Raw genomic sequence first — 24,108 nt, 5'->3', positions numbered from 1 at the left:
TACGAGAAAAAATAATAGCTTATTTTAGAATATATTAAAAAACTAACATTTATCAAGAACTTATACATTCATTCAACATTTTATGGGCCACCTACTATGAGTCAGCCCTCCTCTATATAAAAAAGAAATCCAAGTCATAAATATAGAGGAGAAACCAAAAATAAATAGCTAAAGAAATAGAACACATGACTTCATATATCAATAAATAGTATTAAAACATAAAACAGGGCAATAGGATACAGAACAACTGCAAGATACTTGGCAAGATGAGAGAAGATAAGACACACTTGAGTAATATGTGTGGATTTCTTTTCTGAGGATATGAGAGATAAGGCAGAACTTAAGGGAAGGAGTTTAGTCACTTGAAAATCTGAAAGAAGGGCACTTCAGGCCAAGACACAGCAAGTAAAAAGCCCTGAAACCAATACGACACTGGACTGTCCCAGGAAGAAGACAACAGCCATCAATGAAGGGATTAAGAAAAACATTAATAAAAATAAAAAATAAATAAGAACCTTATACACACAGACAGCAGCATGGTGATTATTAGGACTATTTTGCAGTGGTCATTTTTCAAGGGAGGTTAAAAAATTTTCCCAGGTCATAGAGCTACCAAGAAATAAAAAAGAGCTAAGAAGAGAAGAAGACAAGATTTTAACTCAGGTTATTTAAATTCTAGGATACATACTTTTCCCACTATTTTATGTTGCTTTCTATAGTCAGATCATTTGTGAAAATCTATATATGCTGAATTTTTTAATGCAATTAGGGCAAACAACTTGAAATCCGAAATTAATCTGTAACTGAATTCAAAGCTAGATATTTGGATTTACAATTAGGTAAGAGAACAGTTAGGATCCTGTCTAATTTTTATACACTGTGTGATCACATGAAAACTCTACTTTCCAGAGATTCACAGGGTACTATGAATGTGACAGATATAGTAATCTTCCACGCTTGGGGTTGTTATATCCATTTCTCCTCTACTCTTCCGGGCCTGCTAGTCTTTTAAGTTAGATAACATGATTCCATTGATCACAGTTTAAATACCCTTGTTACCCTGAAAAGAGGAATTACTAGACCTAAACAAATTTCCTGTGTTAAGCATTCACATTTCAGGCATATTCAGGTGTATCTTTTTCTGGTTTTCCCACACGACTTTTGAATTCTGTTACCATATTTATCATATTGAGTAGTGAGAGATGATTTATATGTATACCTTCTGAACTAGACTTGCACAACTTATATGGCAAGGTAGTTACTTAAATTTTCATCAATAGTACCAGACATCACCAGGCACATAGCAGGCTTACAAATAAAATGAAAATGACTGTATTGTGAATTAAATGGATATGGATTGCTTTGGTCAACAAGAGAACTTGCACTTGAAGAAAAAAATTATGAGAGGCCGGTTCCCCTCTGGGGTCCTAGTACGGTAGTAACAAATCCTCAGGTCCCTAACCCATGAGCAGAGGGTTATAGACTTGAGAAGTACAAGCCGTAGTCCCCTGCAGGAGAGGTCAGCCTGAGAATTTAGGGCTGGTGGAGTGGGGATCAAAAGAAGTACTTTGGTTCAATAGATTATGTCTGTAAACTTCATACTTTGGTTTCAGTCAGTTTCTGATTGATAAATAAATGAATATATGTGTGCGTGAATATATATATATATATATATATATATATATATATATATATATATATGACTTTTAATTTAAAATCACAAGCACTAACCATTTGTCAAGCTCCCTGCACTAATAGCACCATCTACTATTTTCCAAGCACCTACTTTGTGCCAGCTCCTGTTCTGAGTGCTTTTCTTTCTTTCTTTTTTTTTTTAAATATATCTCTATTGATTTCAGAGAGAGGGAAGGAGAGGAAGAGAGAGACAGAGAAACATCAATGATGAGAAAGTCACTGATCGAGCCCGCAACCCGGGCATGTGCCCTGACCGGAAATCAAACCCCGATCACCTGGATCCTAGGTCGACGCTCAACCGCTGAGCCACGCCCAGCCGGGCCTGAGTGCTTTTCTTGGATTAACTTATTTATTCCTCATTGCAAACATGTGCGGTCAGTAATATTATTATTTCTATCTTACAGATGGAGTAACTGAGGACAGGGCTGCCAACTGTTTTGCCTAAGGTTAACAACAGCACACAATTTAGGCAGTCAGGCTGCTAGACCACTTACCACCACACTCTAATTCCCACATGAAATGATTCCTAGTGATCATTTCCGAACACCATGTGAGTGCACAACTGCACATAGCTCATTGGATAACTTAATATGTACTGTATGAATTTTTTTTCAATCAGCTAGGATTAGCTAGCTTCTGGTCTATGCTGCATGCAAGATGATAACACACTCATTAAACAATTCAATCAAAACAACATTGTAGAAAATAAGTAAATATATAATCCATAAAATTCATTTTCTACATCACAAATTATCTCCTTTCCAAACAAGAATACCTATTTTTAACATAATAGTACAGAATTTGTGAAAATAGCATATTTTAAAACCATCAGGCTCAGGTAGTAATATATAGTATAAAAAATGTTCCTATTTTCCTATTTGCACTGTTAAATAACCATTGTCTCTGTTAAATTTGCATTATCTGTATTACATATTTTTGTTCCAAAATATTTATGGTATATTTTTCATACAAATTCACTTGAACACTACGGGAAAATGTGATAAAAGCTAGTGAATACTTTAGAGTGAGTGAGGCAAGTGAGGGATATATGCGCGCAAGGTACAAAAGCAGCGCAAACATTTCAAGAATTATTATGCTATTTAAATAACATTAATCTAGCTTGTAGCAGTATCCATCTGACCTATTAACTTGACTCTCTTCACCTACAACTTAATAAGAAAACTTCATTCATAGGCAAATAAATTTGTTGATCCCTGTGAGATTAAAAAGCCTCTTTAGATACATATTTTTAAAACTGATTTTCATATCACTAGACAAAATTATGTGGTTTGAGTGCATCATTTTAGTATTTATGGATCTCTACAATGTCAAATACCATTTTTCCCATATTTAATTCTGGTAAGTAAGACAGTTTTCCAGCTGTGATTCCTATCTCCCGTTACACTGTGTCACAAGATAGTTTTACATGGAGTTATGATTCTCCTTTAAACTCTCTTTCTCTGTTTCGCACAGCATAAGGATAAATAATAACCTCATGTAAGAAAAGAAAAATGGTACCAGAAGCAATTACTGTACCACATATGAGTTCAATGAATAATATGATAAAACTCTCCTGGGCAACTTCACTGATTTCTCATATAGTCTTAAATCTCCACATCAGCATTTGCTAGAGGTAAAGGCACTTCATTCTACTGGCATCTGTAATAAGGATTTGTCAGCATTTCCACTATCAACCCCAGTTTTAAGAAACCCAATAACTCATATATTTTTATCTGCATTAGATGGGGAGTTGGCACAGAATAAACCTAAAATAAAGTTCTGAAAAAGTGAAGTATGTTTTAAGGTTCATGCGAGCAAAATTTTTTACTTATACATAATAAAGCCTTATGATTATAAGTGTATAACATATATCTGTCAGCCCTTACCTACAGACAGCTAAATTATCTTTTTCCTGTGTTAACCCTTGAATTATATCATCTTACCCATGATATTCAAAAGACAAGGACATAAAAATGCAAATTAATTTTATGGAATATGTATAAAATACCTCTTGTTATTACAATAATAAAGTTAAATTAACCAATTAATTCATTTCTTCAAACATGTATTGAACACCTATTATGTATCAGCACTCTTTTAGGCTCCAGATATACAACAATGGAAAACAAAACAAAAAAACAATACCTAAAAATTCCTGCCCTAATATAGCTCCCAATCTAATGATGATTTTGAGACACTTACCTATTTCATATAATCCTGTATTATTAACATGGCTACTCTCCTTCATCAATTATTAGAATGAAATATTACTTTAGAGTACATTTCCAAGAAACACAACTGTGTGTCTTGTTTTAGAGCATCCTGATGACTCTCAGGACCTATAACACTATGGCCCTCAAATCTTTTATTTGGAAAACTGGATATTCAGTTAACCCCAGTCTGGTTCTGAATTTACCCTTATGATCAGAAAATTTTAAAAATTCGTTTGTGAAAACCATCTGAAACTCAAATTGCTTATGGGTAACAATATCTTCAATTAAGAACCATATTAAAGTATTTATATTTTATGCACTTATATTGTTAATGAATCTTAATTTTTCCTTAATGAAGATAAGATTGACATAAAACACACACACACACACCTTTTCTTTCTTTTTATAGCATTCCTATGGGCCAAATGGCAATAAAGTTACGGACTTTAAAACTTAAAACTGAGCAGTTTATATTTTCCATAGAATCATTTACAGTATTACTATGTTCTGAGCCTTATGTGCATACTCTTTATATCCCATCACTCTCCTCACATTGAAAGCACTGACAAAAAAGTAATAACAGAGCAACTGCATTTTCGAAGAGTGTGAAGATCAAGGTAGGTGCTGAGAAGCTGATTAGAAGTTGAAGGCTAGCAAAGGGGCAACATGAAGGGCAAGGGCAATGATGCTGCTGAAGTTGCTTCCTCAGGAAGGTGAGTCAGCTCCTTAAAACTGTAGAACTTACAGTTTTAAAGAGCTGTTAACATGAGAAAATGTAAAAAAACAAAACCCACCTGAACATCTTGCCCTAAGATGCTTAAGAGAATCCAAAGCAGAGAATCATGCTTTTAAAAGGGAGATTAAGGATGAAAGGATATTTACCACTGACAGCAATGTTAAGAAGATAGATTCTTCTTTAATATATAAGTTATCAACTCACTGTAACTATCTGATAATGGCCTATCCCATTGCCCTAATAGGCAACACTCTTGGATAGATTAAGAACACACAATGTATCATGTAACATAGACAAAAAGAAAAACAGGCTATGATAAAAGTAAGAATGTCTCCCCAATAATAATATATGGTTTCAACTGGCATGTTTTTATTTTAACCGGCCATCGCTAATCTTGTATGGAATAGTGAAGTCTAAAAATGACAACTCCAAAAATGACCAATAAATCATCATGTCTTTTAAGAAAGTACAATTTTAAGCTTTTATATGTTGTTTAACAAGATGCACTTAGATATTTACACTTGATAACCTCATTCTAAAATATAAGTGTAAAATATTCTTGATGTTCATACATCCATTTATCTACCAAGGCACACATGTATGTATTTATTCAACAAATATTTTTGTGTAAATCCTATATACTGATTTCTAGAACAGAGATAAGCAAAATTTCTCTTAAAAACTAAATAGTAAATATTTTGGCTCTTTGGATAACATAGTTGCAATCACTCGAGTCTGCCAATGCAGACCAAAAGCAGCCGTAGAAGCAATGAGTGAGCTGGCAAAAACTGTCAGGTTTTCTAAAAATCAATTTTTTTATGAACTCTAGAATCTAATAAAAACTAAAACAAAAAAAAAACAAAACTGCTTACAACAACTAAGGAAATGCTTTGTGAAGAGAAAGCTTGCAGAATTTTGCTAGATCTCTGTGGCATACCAATTTACCTGTCACTACTACCCTCCACTCCCCAATTCCGCAGCACCCTTGAAAACGGCCACCTGAATTCCCAGGAACAGTACAGGCTTATTCTCAGAAAAGGCAGTTATGTGTTTTGACTGCGTCATGGTTCTCTGAAGGATCAGCTTAAGGGCTTGACTTTGTTTTGCCTACATGGTGCTTCTTCAAGGCTGAAGCTGCTTCATAGGTGGTGTTGTGATAAGCATTTTAAGGCCAATATATCAGCCACTACTTCTTGAGCAAGAGATAACAGCAGGGACAAAAAAATAGATGAACCAAAATGCCTGGAACAGATGAGGCTGGGGAAAGAGATACTTAAAAGTATCATTATTCACAGTGGCCAAGATATGGAGACAACCAAAGTGTCCTTTGATTGATAGAGGACTAGATAAAGAAGATGTGGTACATACATAAGAAAAGATGAAATACTGCCATTTGAAACAACATGAATGAACCTTGAGAATATTATGCTAAGCAAAATAAGTCAGTCAGAAAAAGCTAAGAACCATGATTTCACTCATATGTGAAATATAAAATTGAAACTCATAGACACAGACAACATAACAGTATGGTGGTTACCAGAGGGAAGGGGATAGGGTTTGGGGGTGGGGGTAAGGGGGGCCAAATATATGGTGATGGAAGATGGTTTGACTGTAGGTGGTGGACACACAATGCAAGATCATGTATCACAGAAATTTACACTTGAAACCTATATGATCCTATTAACCAATATCACCACAAGAAATTTAATTAAAAAGGGAAAGTGGAAGGTTTAACATTGTTAAGATAGACATAATCCCCAAAGCAATCTGAAAATTCAATGCAATCATCAAAACCCCCACTTCGTTTTTTGCAGGAATGTAAAAGCTAATCCTAATTAGGTCACTTATTATATAATTCTATGTATTTGAAAGATGTAGAGTAGGCACATCATAGAAAGAGAAACCAAATTAGTGGTTGCCAATGGCTAGCCCTAGGGAGGAATAGGAAGTGAATGCTTAATGGAGACCGAGTTTCTAGATGATCAAAATGATCTGGAACAAGATAATGGTAATGACTGCTCAACATTGTGAATGTACTAAAAGCCACTGAAATGTACACTTTAAAATGATAAGAATGGTGTACTTTGTGTTGTGAATTTTATCTCAATAAAGAATAAAACAAAATAATCAAACCCCAAAAATATGTGGCCAGCCCTCTGGCCTTACCAAAACCTATGAAGAATAAATAAATATGTCTTGCGTCCTCAAATTGCTATGGTCTACTATTTAGATTAAAAAATAAACAAAATAATTTCAAGCCGTGGTTGGTGTGGCTCAGTTGGTTGGGTGTCGTCCTGTGCACCAAAAGGCTGCCAGTCCAATTCCCAGTCAGGCACATGCCCAGGTTGCAGGCTCGCTCTCCAGTAAGGGGTGTGCAGGAGACGGGGTGTGCAGGAAGCAGCCAACTGATGCTATGCTCTCACATCACTGTTTCTCCCTCTCTCCCTCTCCCTTCATCTCTAAAAGCCAATAAAAGTATTAAATACTAATTACAAGTCATACATAGATGTAATAGAATATGCAGTATATGTAATAGAGTTGTACTTTACTATTGCTTGTGGATAATAACACTTATTCTACTGCTTTGATCTGATAAACCACTGCTAAAAATAGCCATTCCTTCACAATTCTAGTCCCATTCACAAGCTGTACAGTACATCTAGAAGTAATATAACCACAAATTTATTCTCCCAATAATTGTGATTGAGGCACCTAGGGAGTAATTCTTTTTCCTTTATTTTGTTCAAAAATTCTCCCATATCTATTCCTTATATTTGGTTTTTCTCAACACTGAAAGTTTAATGAGTAATAATATAAATAAAATAATTGTCCCTTTAAGCATAAAATGATGAAAGCTATTGTGTGGGTCAGCACCTGGTTCAATAATAAAATTAATATTTAGATGTAATTTCTTAAATCTCTTATTTCACTTTCCTCATTCTCTTCTAAGCACATGCTCTCTCTTTTCCCCTTTAAATTATCATCCAATCTCTGCCTTTACTTTCTTTTCTCCATTATTCTCTGTGAAATGAATAAGCAGGTCCTATTAATATCTATAGATTCACTCATTCACTCAGTAACCAGTTAGAGGTGCCCATAGTGTCTCATGCATTATATCATGGAGACGAGAAGACTAATAAGACATGGCACCTATTCTTAAGGAGCATTACAGTCTAGTGAGAGAGACAGAAAGTAAATAGGTACAATGCGAAGTCACAAGGAAATAGCATTTGAGCTCAGTTATCAGTCCCAGTTGTACATTAAATTAAATAAAATATTTTCAGTTAAAATAATAATTCTGATGCCTGGCCTCTACCTCCAGAGATTATGATCTAATTTATCTAGGGTATTACTCAGGCATCATTACTTTTAAAAACTTTCTAGGTGATTATAATGTGCAGTTGGGCCAGCTTCATGGGTGTGTGACCCATGTAGTTACATAGGACCCAACATTCTGAAGAACCCTGTGCTAGGTTTACTACTCTGCTGGTGCCCTTTTAAAATTCTTAATATTTTTTTGACAAGAGATCCTCATTTTCATTTTATACTAGGAGCGGAAATTATGTAGCCAGTCATATATGCACTGAGGGGTGAGAGCTATTGAGTTAAACAAGGAAGTTGAGTAAATGGAAATATTTTGGAGACAGAAAATTATTCAGTTGGATGCTGAAAAGAATAAATAGCTGTATGATTTAAGGAAAGGAGCCCGTGGAGCAAGAAAGATAGGGAGAGATAATATCATAAGAATCTAAGTTAGGAAAAAACATTTTTCCTATAAAATTCTGAACAACTATCTAGATACAACCACTGTTGATTATCCGGGCTTCAATTCATATCCTGCTTAGAATGGCACTCTCTTTCCTAAGATTAATTTTCAGCATCTACCTGAAACCAATTTTGATGTAGGAAATGAAGTTGAGAATTTTTTCCCCAGTATCCTCCCGTTAGTCTTTTTTTTACTATTTAGACATTGGATAAATTTGAATGCATGTTGGGGGAGAGAGAGAGCAAATCGAAAGGAGAAAGACATTATTTGTCAAATGATTGCAAAGTGGAGTTTTCAATCATTAGGATTCTGTTTCTAATCATTTAGTGCAACAATTTGAGTTTGGAGGTTTCTGGGCCTTAGAAAGAAGGGCCCAGCATTATCCATCCTCTTGCTCTACTTATGTTTTTTCCAAAAAGTGCAGAAATCAGCTGATAGAAACATGGATTAGAATCAAGAGCTGAATACTAACTGGCTTCCTATCCTCATCACAAGCGAAAATGGATCAGGTACTGAGTATGCATGTAAAACACTCATAAGAAAAAGTCCTTGTGCAATGAGGATTATCCATCAGTGATCAGTAGCAGTTAGCAGCATGTATCTGCTGAAAGTTCTTTATTAAATAATGAATGGTGTGTTTAATTTTCAGCCACTGTGCTCTGTAATCAATAAAGTCAACAAATGTTTATTTAACACCTGTCATTTAAAAGAAAATGCCCTTCTTTAGGACAGAGTTGTTTCTCCTAAGCACCTTTTAATCTAGTTGAAAATAGGAAACTTGCACAGAAAAATGTAAACTAGTAACGCAAGTTTTCATGTAAATGTCTAAAGAATAAATCGTATAGATAAGAGGACCATTAGGTGCCAGCAAAAGGAAAGTAAAATTGATGCAAGGTAGTTAGATAAATCATCCTAGAGAAAAGACCATCAGAAAAATGGATTGTAGAATGAGAACACATTAGATAAATGGGGAGAAATAAGAGCTGTTCAGGTAAAAGGAAAGAAATGAGAAAAGGTATACTGAATTTCACTGGCACATGGCCTGAAGAAGAGAAATGGTGGTTCATAAGAGAAGGAAGTTTATAAACATGTTTAAAAGACCTTGGGGGAAAACAGTAAATATGAGCACCATTCATTACTTTATAATTTATAAATTACTTTGTACACATTAGTAATGATAACTTACAGAAAATACTATGCCAGGAACTCTGTTATATATTTTCTAAATGTTTGCCTCTAATACAAACTTCACGTTGTACTTCACCATTATTATCCTCATTATAAACTAAGGTAACTTGCCCAAGGTAAATCATCTAATAAATAGCAGACTCAGAATTCAAACAAACATAGATTTTCTAACTTCTATTTGTCCCTTGAACCTGCAGAAAAGTCCTTTTTTCAGTGAGGTATTGAATTCAGATATCAAGTGTCAATTAATTATAGAAAAACTCAGCTCCTTCACTGATGGCTGGTGGGGTAGGCAGTTCATGGATTTGCATATGCATGAAAATTCCTTCACAGATACCAATGAGGACTCAGAGTTGTTATGGTTTAACCTTTTGTTATTTATGAATTTTTCTAGAAAATTATCCCACAAGTTTTATTTTCAAGAAAATTATGCAATTAAAAATATTTGGAAATTCTATATAACTGTATCCCATTGCGGTATCCACAATATATATGAACTTACTGAAGACTCAGTGATAAAAATAACCCCAATGAATCTGGCTTAACCCTGTATTTTCCAAAGTCCATTTAAGCACAGACTAGTTGTAGGACATATCTGTACCACACACTTATCAGAACTGTGGAGCACACTGAAATTCAGATGTAACCAATGAATAAACAGGGAATGCTACTGCTACAGGGCATAGAGAGTGCATGCTATACTATGAAAGCAGTGTTGCGTTTCTAAGGTCAGAGTATTGTACATGCCAACAATTTCAAATATAAAAGTTCAAAGTAAGAAATATAAATTTAGATTTCTTTTAAGAACACAAAGCTGTTTGTCCAACGTGAGTTTACTCAAATAAGGTGATGAAAACAAATTCACAAGTTACCTTTTTTTCTTTTTACCCAATTACTACATGGAACTAAAGCTAAGAGATCTCAGAACAGAAAATATATAAGATTCAAGTTAATAATAATCATTCTTATTTGGTTATCTAATTAATGACATAAATTAATGGCATACGTGCCTTAGGAGTGATACAATTAATAAAATACATTGACCTATAAATGGATGAGGACTTGGGGACTCATCTATTATCCTGAATTTCTAGGGAAAAAGCACTCACTTTAGTGATGGCAGTAAAGCAAAATATGGACGTGTTTTCTGCCAGGGGAAGCAGTTTGTACTTTTCATTCTGAGTCACTGTGTTGGGGTTAATTGGAGTCAAGATATATAGTCTGTCATTAATAGTACCAGTTAAATCTCAAATAAAGAGAAGCAATTAGAAATCAATGTCAAATGATCAAGTTTTGATTTAAAGTACAGAGATCAGGACTTGGGAATCAGATACTGATCAGAAAGTGAAGTTAGGTTAGAAGTACCTGACATAATTCAGGACTTATTGGACTTGAAAGTCTCATAATTGTCATTCATACTTCTCAATATGGATAAGGGACTCTTGAGCCTGAGGACGGTATATATACATATATACATATATACACACATATACACACACACACATATATGTGTGTGTGTATGTGTGTGTATAATCCCAAATTTCTTTATCTTCTTGAGAAGCCTTAATTTAAAATTGTTTGTCAAACCATAAAGAATACAGTAGATTTATAATATCATCAACAGAAGTTTCAAAAAAATGAAAGAAATGTGCTCTGGTATAGATTCACTAAAAACATACATACTCTCTAAGGAACAATATCACTAATATTCATAATGCCAACCACCATCTATTTTGATAACTCCAGATACCATCTCCAGTAAGAACCATTCTCTTCAGCTATAGAATTGTATGTCGCCCGGCCGGGCGTGCCTCAGCGGTTGAGTGTCAGCCTAGGATCTAGGCGATTGGGGTTCGAATCCCGGTCAGGGCACATGTCCAGGTTGCAGGCTCGATCAATGACTCTCTCATCATTGATGTTTCTATCTCTCTCTCTCCCTCTCCTTTCCTCTCTCTGAAATCAATAAAGATATATTTAAAAAGAAAAAAAGAATTGTATGTCTAACTGCCAACCAAATAAATATACCATAAAAATTAAATGCAATGTGCTCACTATTAAATTCATCTTGTATTATTCCAATTCTGCTTTCTTACAACAATCATTTTTGCAGTCATGTTTGCCAATGACAATTAATTATAGACCTCTTAAATATAGAAATATTTTCATGAAGTAACTTAAGATAAGGGAAATATTCAAAAACAAAGTCTTTTCTTGTTTTGACGATATAAAATCACATTGTTTGAATTCATAATTAGGGCTTAAAATGTTCTTTTAGAAGATAATCAGCACAGAGTTCCCATAAGCACTCTTTGGTGAATATGCTACTGAAATATGGTATGTGGTCTCCTCCTAACTTTAGCTTATAACATTACTGTTTTCATTGTTTTTGTGTGTGTTTTTCCCCTAAATCGTCACTGCACATTTTATTGGAAATTTAAGAGGAAGTATATCTTTTACAGTTTTAATGAGAATAGCTCCCATTATACACATCTAGTGAGTACTTTGATTACAGGTTTTCAGATAATTCTAATTATTTGAAATATAAACCAGTACAAGAATTAATAAAATAGAGCTCCAGTGCTGAAACAGATTAAGGATGCAAACAGAATGTAAGTTTAGACAGAAAACCAGGCCGTTAATGAAGGGAAATTTTATGTTTTGTTCCTTCAGCTTCTGTTTTTCTTTGGATCTGACTAGGGAACATCATAAGTAGCTTTTATACAGTAACTGTCCCTCCCTGATCTCCTGCTTGACAGTTGGCATAGGGCGCAAGGCCATCTGCCAAGTGAGGAGCCAAGCCATGGCCAAAACCTCCAAACAGAATGAAAAACCAGTATTCTCATGTCTTCACTTTTTAACAGTTTCCATTTTTTTTCTTCTGAAAATGGTTGGTTGTTCTTACATTTATCCTGAATTGCTTCAAATACAAATATTATTTTTGATTACTTACAAAAATTTCATGGAAACATTTATTATGATGGTAAGGAAATAATAGAGACTTTTGGAGCTTTATTCATAATCAGCAAACTTTTGGTTAATGAGTACAAAAAATGTGAATCATTACTGAAAGATAATTTAAAAAGAAAAAAATCTGTATTTATCAATACTATGAAAAAATATATTTAAGTGTAATTTAGTAGATCATGTTTGTAAATTCTTTCAAAATAATTTCAGAAGCAAACATTATTACATTATACATAAGTGATTCATTTATAAGGTATTTAATTGCATTAATTTAAAATGGTATTTATTTATTTTTTTAAATATATCTTTATTGATTTCAGAGAGAGGAAAGGAGAGGGAGAGAGAGAGACAGAAACATCAATGATGAGAAAGTCATTGATCAAGCCCGCAACCGGGCATGTGTCCTGACCGGGAATCGAACCCCGATCGCCTGGATTCCAGGTCGAAGCTTAACCACTAAGCCACACCCGGCCAGGCTAAAATGGTATTTTTAAACCTGATGAAATTTAACAAGAATACAGTATCATTAACGTTTGTAAATATTACTGAACATTTGGCCTTATACCTTTTTATAGGCCTCTAGAATATTTCAATCTTGTAACTTTGCTTCTTTTAACAAGTACCATCACTTGTCTAAACTATATTTTAGTCATTCTAAAATAGTCTTTTTTTCCCTTAGCTAAATTAAGGAAGCTTCATAAATGTATGTAGTAAACTTTGATCTTAAAAATGAAAAGGAATCATTTAAGGGAATTAGTTCACAGTAATATTAACTACTAACATTTCATTACATTTTAATGATTCCTACTACCCTAAATGCTGCTGGAAAATACACAGAAACTTAACTGGACAGGTCAAAAAAATCTTTCCAAGTCACAGTCACTAGAAATGACCAACAAGAACAGTAAGCAACATATAAGCACAAATAATAATAACACAGCTGATTGTTATTACTCCATTGACAGGACAGCCTTGTTCATTTCTTTTCTCAGCATCTACCCGTCCAAACGCTGTGCTTTTACTGCTGTAGAGGTCTTGCCATTGTCTGAGTCCTGGTCCTTGGGCTTCCTTCTACTCACCGGCTCTGAAACTCTGAGCTCTGCCATTCCTAATTAGTGTTCATGTCAGAAGCCTATGGTGCACTACAGGTTATCACACTGGAGTGAGAATACCAGGAAGAAAGTGAAAACCCTAGCAGCTACCATCAGGACAACTTAATGTCTTCACGAAAAAGCCATAGTAAGGATGATTGCTTAGGTAGAATCAAAAGCTATTAGTGAGAGGGTCTCTATGAACTCATACATTGCTCACGTGCCTGAACAAACCCCATTTTGATATCTCAAGACATTGTTAGTTTTCCCCTTTTTATTTTGTTTCATTTTTAAGTTTTACTATTTTATTTATTTTTATTTTATTTTATTAATTTTTATTATTTTATTTTATTTTATGTTATTTTCTATTTCCATCACCTTTTATTCCCCTTATACCTTCATCTCACCCTCCACCCATCCCCCTCCGGCAACCACCACGCTGTTGACCATGTCCATGAGCTCTTCCTTCCCTTTTTTTCTTTTTTGCTCAATTGCTATCTTCCCCACCCCCACCAGAGCTATCTGCCTGCTCTCTATCAAGACATTATTAAAATGGTACTTTCACTTAAACTTTCTGGGTAGAAAATTAATAATTATCATAATCTGGGGCTTGTGTTTTACAGCAACAACAAAATCGTGTTGCAGACCTGGAGAGCAATGTTTCAACTGAACTTTTCAATAAGCCATATTTACTGTTTATCTTCTACATTAAAATGTTTCAAGTGCACTTGGAGGCAATCTACAAAGTTTCTTTTTTTCTCCATTTTGTTTATTTAATATTGCAAGCCCACAAAGCAAAGTCATTCTTTTTAATGACTGATCCACACACATACAAGCAAATCCTTCACTTACACACACTACTTCAGGCACAATCACCACATTCTTACTTGCAGCAAACTGTGTTTAACTTGTTTTAGAAGAATATCTTTACAGAATTTACAAAACATACCAAAAAGTATGTCTTTATTGCCCGTAATTATCACCCTAAGAAGAGTTTTTGTTTTTACTACATATTTATAGAAAATCAGCTGCGATTTGGGAAAGTGAGAAAATCTGCTTTCTCCCTAAAATGCAATATTTAAAAACCTGATATTGTAGTGAATCTTGTGTAATATGTTGAAATTCACTTTCAAAAAAAGGGCTAAAGTTTTGCCAGTTTTTCTGTTCACCAACATTTCAGGAAAGATACTGAGTCAGAGGAATACGAGTTTAAAGGAAGATCTGGCTTAGTGATTATCATTCATTTTTGTGTGAAAAAAAGAATCACAGACAATAGTGAGGTGAAGGCCTGGGCAGAGGGGGGGGCAGGTGCAGGGAGGAGGGGGTCAATAGGGTAAAAAGGGAAGACCTGTAGTACTTTCAACAATAAAAGATATTTTTTAAAAATTAAAAAATATTCATATTTTAGTAAAAACTGACATACTATTAAACTTTCCACTTGACTGAATTATCAACTCAGCTTGGAGGTCTTGACTGTTACGGTCTTGCTGCTGGTATTTGTATTGTGCCCATTAAATATTTTGTTAGCTTAATTCACAAGTGAAAGAGTAAAGAGGGGAAGAAAACCGAAGCTCAGATCAATCAAATGTGCCATTTCACCACTCTTCCAGTAAAGGGTTAGGTGGGAAAGGACATCGCACATATTCGCTAAGCTCCAAACTGCATTTCATTGCTGACTTGAATGCATTACCCCCTTCCACGAACGCTCAAGGGCTGACTGTATGACAGTTACTGCCAACACCCCCATGTAAACATGACTCACAGGGCTTGTTACCTCCCTTCCCAACAGCCTGTCACGTTCTGGGGCGATGTAACACCCTTGTCTCTTAGGCTTCTAACCTGGAAGCCTTCGTTCACATTTCTCAGTTGTTTTTGCCCCACATCTACCCCATCTCCAAGGAATCTCATAGCTGACTTTTCAATGTTGCCATTGCTTTCCTCTTTTCAACAGGCACAGTGTCCTTCAAATCAGGCCCTATAATTCCCCACTCAGTAGTACCCTTGAATAAACCTATCTCACTTGTTCAACATGTTCCTTGACTCACTCTGTTAAATTATCTTAGAATAGCCCATCCTTTTTTCCTTTTTGCTACTTGGATTTAGATATAAAGAGACTGAAGTGTCTAAGAAAACAAGCCTCTGGCTTGAGTGAATAGAAAAGTGCTGGAACCATAAACAGAGTTTGAAAATACAGGAAACAGTTTCAAATATATTTGACATAGATGTGGTAAGGCCTGAACTGAAGGAGGTCTGAGGCAGGTTGAATTTGATACTGGGCATTCGAGTGGATAAATGTCTGTAAGTAATTTCAAATTTACATCTGAATCTCATCATAGCAGAAATTTAGAGTGTATCATTTTACATGGTACTATTCTGATAACATCTTTGAAAACGAGACAGGTAAACAGAATTATTTATTTCCATGTAGTTTGCAGTGGTTAAGCTGAACCAGAAATTCAGATTTCTCTATCCATTCTTCTATACCAAATTTAATATATTGCTTGTAACAAAATGAAAACACTGAGGAATCTTTATTATGGTTTCATTTTGTAATTAGATTTAATAAAGAAGTATGAAGGAAGCAGGGGTGTGTGTGTGTGTGTGTGTGTGTGTGTGTGTGTGTGTGTGTTTGTAATTATGTGGTAAAAAAATAAGGTTCTGGTCACTTATAAAGCCTTTAAAGATTGAGACTCTAAGATTTTAAAAAAAAAGTATGCCTAATTTCATATTAAAACACACAGCCTTTTTTCTCTCAATGTGTTACCACCAACAGTTTTATGGTTACCTAACTTATCTGAGGTCTAAGGAAATATGTTATTAGAAATAAAACACATTGAGTTATTAGAACAAGAACAAAAGTGGAACATGTAGTGCCAGCACAATCCCAGAAATAGAAGAAAAAATGTGGTGAGAAAAGGTTTGGTGACCTTTGGACAAGCTGGCTGCAGGAATGGGGTATGAGGAGGCTAAGTTTGAATGAGACACTCGCATCTCGCATGTTGACATTTAAGTAGTACTTACACACACAACTACTTAGAAAGGTTCTAGGGGTTGCTAAGAATGAAAATCGTTTTCTTTGTGAAGCTGCAGTGTCCAGGTTTCCAACCCGAATGCTAACAGCTCTCTAAGAAGAACTCTGCTTCACGGGCCTTTTGTAACAATGGAAAGAGAAGAATCGGAGGGAAAATGTGTTGCGGTGGCAGATTGGAAGCCCCAGAAACCTGCTTTTGTTGGTATTGTGGAAGAAGCTGCAGAACTATTTAGGGGATGATTTCGGTTGCTTCTGACTTTTGTCCTGTGATTCTTTCCATTGTCCTTGGGAGTTTGCTCCCAGTTAAGCCTCTGTATCTGTGGGCTGCGGACAATAAGCTTTACAAGCCTAAGCAAGTAAACTCACTACTGAAATACACAATCCACCGGGAAGTGCTACGAAAGTGAGAAAACACGGATAAGTTACAGACGTAAGCACACTTGTTAAATTCATTGAGTAACTGGGAAGAAAAGAAACCTCCTTAAGAGTAAGTGATTTTTCTGAAAAAGTAACCAAATGCATAATAATTTGCACAATAAAGTGCTACAAGTCCTCACGAAAAAGAATATGTATAGTGGCATTTAAGTGCTAATAATCTTCTGATGGACAAAAAGCAATTATTATACAGAAGCAGCAAAGTGGGAAGCACTCAACATATCTAGAAAGGCCTGAAAAATCTATTGAAAACCAAGAGGGAACATAGGCATTCCCTGTATGAACTTAAATAAATATTCCTCCTGAGACTGCCTCTATAGAGCTAGTGGATCCATAGCAGCAAGGACCACAGGTTAAGATTTTAAACTGAAACCCAGCACACACCATTCCTCAAAAGCTGTCTATATCTCACTCAGATTTAGTATTTTGGTTGTTATTTGGGCAATTAAGATTTAATAACCTCTACGAGATAAATGAAATCATCATAAATAAAAACGTGATTCTAAGGTTGATATTATTAGTTCCATTAATAACAATAAATACAACAAGCAAGGAATCTTAACAACAATTAGCTTAAAATTTGAAAACCAGAGTTGCGATATGAGGAATATTAGAAAGGATGAGTAGACATGAGCTTTAGGTCTAGACCTGCATGTGAAGTGACAAACATTTCCAAACTGTATGACATCATAAATCTTAATTCAAAACTAAAAAATGTAAATATTGAAAAAGTTATTTAGGGCTTTCTAAAATGAGTTCATTCCATGCTATGACTATATACCACACTTAGACACTACTGGGTACAGGTTGCTGTTGAAGGTGGTGAGATAAATCCTAATACTATTTTGACTGCCTATAAAAATTGGAGATTAAGGTTTGAAGAGGCTGAAAGAAAACCGAGTGTCAAATTAAGAGAGTAGTGAAATGAGAGGCCCAAGACATTCAAGCAAGAATAACCTTAATCCTGCCTTTGAAGATGGGTACATCTAGATGTTTGGGGACACACCCATAACAGCATCACAGTGCTTTAGCATATGTGAGTTTTATGGATAAGAAGCATTGCTTTAACCAGGCCAGTGTGGTTCAGTTGGTTGAGAGTCATCCCATGGACCAGGAGGTCACCTGTTCGATTCCCTGTCAGGGCACATGCCCAGGTTTCAGGTTTGATCCTGAGGTGCAGGAGGCATCTAATCAATGTTTCTCTCTCATCGATGTTTCTCTCTCTCTCTCCCTGCCTCTCCTTGAAATCAATAAAAAATATTTTTAAAAAGAAGCGTTGTGTTAGGTGAGTAATTCTCACACAAGATGCTAATTTGGTCATAAATGATAGTTGTGAGACTCTCCCATGGTGGGTCACTAGAACTTTCATCTTAAAGGATCAGTTGCTCGAGTTGGCTACACAGATTGGTTGAAACCCACTACTCTATTTTCTAGATTGAGAAATTATATGTATACTCTTAGTCACCTGCTTTGTTTGGACAAGAAGTTTGGAATAACCTGAACACTTGAAAAATATTTAAATATAATCATCTGGAAGTTGCTCATTTCCTCTAATTTTCCATTTAATTAAATACTATTTATTTAATTTAACTGGACCAGTATTTATTGAGTGCTGACTGTGTCCAAGGCATTTTTCTCTGACATTGTTAGATTTAAAAAGTGTAAAATGTGATCAGTGGCCTTGTACATGTCAGATGGAGACAGATATTTTCTAAAATAAAATTAAAAAGAGCACGGTAAGTGCCATGATAGAGTTTTATGATACATAAAATATACGTATCTCATGACCCCCAAATACACACACAGGTTAATGGAGAGATCAGACAGTTTCATGGCATGTGAGTCATTTGCAATTGGTCTGGAAGGATGAAGAGGATTTTCACAGGGAAACGTGTGCAACTATTTCAGCCATAAAATAAGTGATGTACATGGAAGTGTGACTGGATTGAAGAGAAAAGAGTGTGGGGCTGATTGCTGAAGACCACAGATGTCCCATGCACAGAACTCTTTACAAGCATTGTAGGGCACATAGGGTGTAAAAACAGGACAGATAGCCATACCCTCTTCCTATAAGGAATGTTCAGTGATGTCTAGAAAAAAACAGTAAGGACACGAAATAACTTAAAAATAGCGTAATACTAATTCTAAATAATATAAAGTGCTGATAAGCACTGTAGTATCTCAGAAATGGGGAGGAACATACTACAGAGGAAGGGAAGGAAACGAACACAATCACGGTGGGAGGCTAACCGGTTCTCCCAGCTCAGTTAAAACACAGGGATCCTGAGTGGGGAATGAGGCTGGATCGATGGACAGGAATGCCACAGGCTTTCAACACCAGGGTCAGAATGTTGGGGCCTTTTTAAGGGTTAATATGAATACACTAAAGATGTGTAAGCAAGAAAGAAGGAAAATGACAGAAGTTATCTTCAAGGTGGAGAGTGGGGTGCACTGGGAAGGGGAGGCTGCTGGCAGAAGGGCTCCATGGCTACTGCAATAGTTCTGGTAGGAGGTAGTGAGATCCAGGACATACTGGCAGAAAAAGATGTGCTATCATCTTGTAAGAACATTCCAACTGAAAACAGGGCTGGTGGATTGGTGGGTATGAGGGTTATTTTTGAAAAGAGAGGGAGATATAAAATTAAGTTAAACTGTAGGAAGTTTGGATATGAGACACAGTAAGCAAGTATTCACTAAGGTTCTTAGAAAGAATGTGATTTAAAAGACCTCATACGCTTCCATCGCTGTCATTTCATGATTAGCAACTTTGCTTCATTATCAAGAGTCTTTAACCCAAACTATTTTACTATGGCATGCCTAAGGATCTGACACCCCTTGCTGTTACTAAAAGGGCAAGAGTATAAATCCCTCCTGCCTTGATTACCCACTATAAATCAAATTCAGAAATTATATAAATACTAAAATATGCGGTGGTTTGTTATGGACACTAATATCAATTGCTTATCTTAAAATTAAATTTCTCATTTGCAAATGGCATACTAGGTATAAGTGAACATTACTGTGTAATCTAATACAAATATATCATTTCAAGAGGGCAAAAATATTTAGCTTATGAGTGTTAATTGAATTCTGTTGGTGCTAAAAAATATTTCTGGCTTAAAAAACACTTGTCATTTGATTTCATTAGGGAGATTGGCAAAGTAAAAGTGATTCTTCATGATAAAAACAATTAAATTGAAAGCAAGGTTAAAATTATTAGAGAAAAATCCTAAAAATAAATGGCATGTCCTCTGAAATATATTTGCAGGAAATGAAACCAGAAGCAAAGCTCAGATGCAGTTTCTCACAGAACTATTACTTATACAGCTAATACATTTTAAAGCTTAAAAAAAATTTAAATCTTAAGTCCATATATTTTTAAATCTTAACATTGATAATTCTTCAGTAGTAACTGATTTTGTGGAAATGTAAAGATTTCTTGTAATACTTGAAGCTATATTATTAATCAACCTAATCAGCCCAAACATCAATGTAATTTACATCGACTCACCTGTTATACAGCAATTGCAAAATAACTGTAAAATACATTACATTCTGTCCATTCCAATCACCATGTTCTTTTCTATCTACTTCCACGTTTATCTACATTTTTTTAATCTAAAAAGTATAGAAAAACAAATACATACCAAAATGGTGGTGACAATCAAAGAACGGTTCGATAAGGAATCTGTGATGTTGGCTGGCTTTCCCTTTTGACTTTCTGTCATATTCAGGCCACTGGCTGGATCCCAAGTTCCAATCTATAAAAGACCATATGTACTTTGTCAATTGCCCATCGGGCACCCGGGAGAGAGCGCTGCCGAGAAAGTTAAGACTGCTAACACTTATTCTTCACCTCTGCTGCATTAACCGCAGCCGTTCAAGCAGAGGCGCTTATGCTAAGCATGATTCACCGCTCTGGGAAGTGTGTCCAGTGGAGTGTGACATTAAAGAACAAAACGATCCCCTGCACTTCAACAGTCAGCGTGGGAGCTTAATTTTCCATCCAGACGCTCACTCACCAAGATAAACCACATTTGATGAGACCTTGATAGCTGGCTAGAAACTCACTGCCATGGATCTGCCTCAGCCTCCCATCGTAAAGCTAACATGCCCTATTACATGAACAAAGCTAAAAGACAGAGCAAAACCTAGGGATCCAGGACAACTGAATCGGTAAAGGCAGGGTCAAGAGAGGCACTGATTGGTATTCTGCATAACCGCCCCCGTAAGGCAAAATCATACCTAGAATTACCTTTGGAGCTTTGAAAATACTCAGAAGAAGGATTACATTATAATCTCATCTGTTTAACCCATTCCCATAGTTGAACCTGTATTCTATTTTAAATATGTTTAATTTAACTAATACTTTGTGATAGATTAGGGCAGCGATTTTCAACTGGTGTGCCACAAGAATATTTAAATGTGTAATACCTGACTATTTCATCAGGGACACTGACTTTTTCCCCCTTAGATTAGCCACCCGGTGTGAATGAATCAAAATTATACCTACTCTTTGGTCAGATCAGCAAAAATTACCTTTTTTGGTGTGTCGCAGAATTTTAGTCACTAGTTTATGTGTGCCATGAGATGAAAAAGGTTGAAATGAAATCACTGGATTAGGGCATATACTTTATCCCCACTGAACACAGCCTACGGAAAGACAATTCCAGTAGGACTTTTCCCCACCCTCTTAAGCCTGGGCGTCATCAATAGTCACTGTATATACACATATAGTGACATGGATATAGCAGGTAATAGTTGCCTTAAATATGCTAACTAAGGTCTCATCAGCATAACCTTGTTCAAATTAAATATTATGATCCTTTTATTTTCTTTATATATCATTATATTTACTCTTTTGATCGCCTTTTCATTTGCGTAGCTTTCCTAACAACCTCTTACAATGTTTAATTAGAAAAGCACAAAAGCAGAAATATTAGTAATTTCTGTTCTACATAATAAGAATAAATATGTCATTCTAATACTTGTATATAAGTGCAAACCCTAGTACATTTTTTCAGGAATGTCTGTAACTCTACTAAGAACTCAATATAAATGTTTTTTAGTGATGTCTAAAAATATAGCTCTTGCTATATATTCTCATTCCAGTTAATTTTCCTCTTACCATTAAAAATTATATATTTCTGATGTATGGTTCAAGAAATAAAAAGTCAAATAATACAGTGAGAGAGAAAAAATATTCCTTCAGTATTCTTTCCAAAGTAAGTACTTATGGGTCAATTAAATGTCTTTAATTCTGGCTATAAATACCATGATGTCATAAAGACACTCAGGGTCAGTAATGAAAGGCATTCAGGGTGCAAACAGGCAACATGAACACTGAAGTGGAAGGGCATTAGCCGGTAGCAAGAATTTCCAGGGAAGGTTGTGCAGTTTTTAAATCTCACAGAATCTCCAGGCAGAACAGCAAGTGGGGCCACATCCTAACCCTGCTCCGCCCGCAGAGCTGTGTGCCTTGGGCAGCATGTTCCCAGAGCAGGTGCCTTTTCAGCTTCCCAGCAAGGCGGCACCAGAGCTAGGGGAGGCCCTGCTGGGGACTTGGGTGAGGAAGGACAGTGGGGATATAAAACATGGAATGCCTGCTGACCTGCTTAAAGTGTTTCAAATTCAAAATCATTAAAAACACTGTTGGCTAAACAAGACATCTGCAGGTTGTATTTTGCAGTGACTGCCACTTTTCTGTCCCTAGTTTGTAGATAATACCTATTATGCAAACGCATTTCTTTGGATTTTTTCCCCCCACCATTGGCCAAAGAGCCAGATTTTTCACATGTGTAATTCTATTAGCCAAAACACTAGCAAACATCTTTTGTCCACTACTGCCTAATGACAGTCATAAGCTTAATAAGTTTTTCAACTTTCTAACTAAATCACTAATACAAAATATTGCCCATTTCACTTACTATTGTCCTCCATGACTACTTTTATATAAAAAAAATAGCTAAACGTTCACTCATCTAAACATATTTAGTTTCATGAGTTGCTATTCTTGTACTATTTGGATGGAGGGGTTCTGGTTCACAGCATATGAATCCATAATTTCTTATATTCACAAATACTAGATAGTACCTTTTGTAAAACTCAGGTTTCAGAGCATATTATGAAGGTTCAAAAATTTCAGTGGCATAAAATATTAAATCAAATAAAATTTTGTATGATTATTAGATCTTAAGTCTCCTGGAACTGTAATTCAAAACTTTCTTTTGACTGAGGAAATTGTGACCAGTGGGTCTTTTGCTTTGTCTTGTTTTAATAACAAGAACCATGGACTAAATCAAGATAATCTTATTTATTTTAATCTATTTTCAGAGCCAATTTTTTTTATTACATGATTTAATAACATCTTTTAAGTGCTTTTTTTTTGGTTCTAAGTTGGAATAAAGACAGCTAAGCATTCTTGAGTTCACAGAGATGTTTTAAGTAGAGTAAGTATATATCTTGGTTTACTTAGATATTTCAAATTTAAAATTAATAGTGCAAATATTAATAGCACCCTCTTGTACATCTTTAAAAGTCATGGCTTGGATAATAAATTATAGTGCATCCTGATTATAAGGACTAACTAGATAAGTAATATAAAAGTACTTCAACACCATAAAGAACTATAGAAAACGTGGCATTGTTCATTTTTATCTTATTTTATGTTCTCAATGATTATTAAAATAAATTTGTTCTTCATAAAAAGAATGTATGTTTATTGTCAAATTATAAAACATACACACAAGATATAAAAGAGACCACCACTTTAAACTTTGAACCTATGCACGAAGTGAATCACAGCTAAAGCTTCAGTGTATGTGTGCTCCTTGCATAATTTGCATCACAGCCTTGCAGTGAATGGCCCGGACTCTGGCAGGGGCTTCAGGCTGCCTCAGTCCCATTGCCATCAGGAGACTTGGGCATATGACTTCTCTGCACTGCAATTTCCTCACCTAGAAGTGGGAAAAGAGTATTATCTACCTCAT

At 35.3% G+C, this 24,108-nt stretch overlaps 1 protein-coding gene across 1 annotated transcript in view; it reads right to left on the bottom strand.

The window, feature by feature from the left end:
* GRIK2 (glutamate ionotropic receptor kainate type subunit 2) overlaps positions 1-24,108 on the bottom strand; it is a 485,925-nt gene that overhangs the window by 151,162 nt on the left and 310,655 nt on the right. The window contains exon 10 of the mRNA XM_016220206.2: positions 20,767-20,880. Within this exon, the coding sequence (XP_016075692.1) occupies positions 20,767-20,880 (114 nt within the window). The remainder of the gene's footprint in view (positions 1-20,766; positions 20,881-24,108) is intronic.

Source organism: Miniopterus natalensis, chromosome 5 (assembly GCF_054644295.1).
Source record: "Miniopterus natalensis isolate mMinNat1 chromosome 5, mMinNat1.hap1, whole genome shotgun sequence".
Taxonomy (NCBI): Eukaryota; Metazoa; Chordata; class Mammalia; order Chiroptera; family Miniopteridae; genus Miniopterus; species Miniopterus natalensis.
This window is presented reverse-complemented; position numbering and strand designations above follow the sequence as displayed.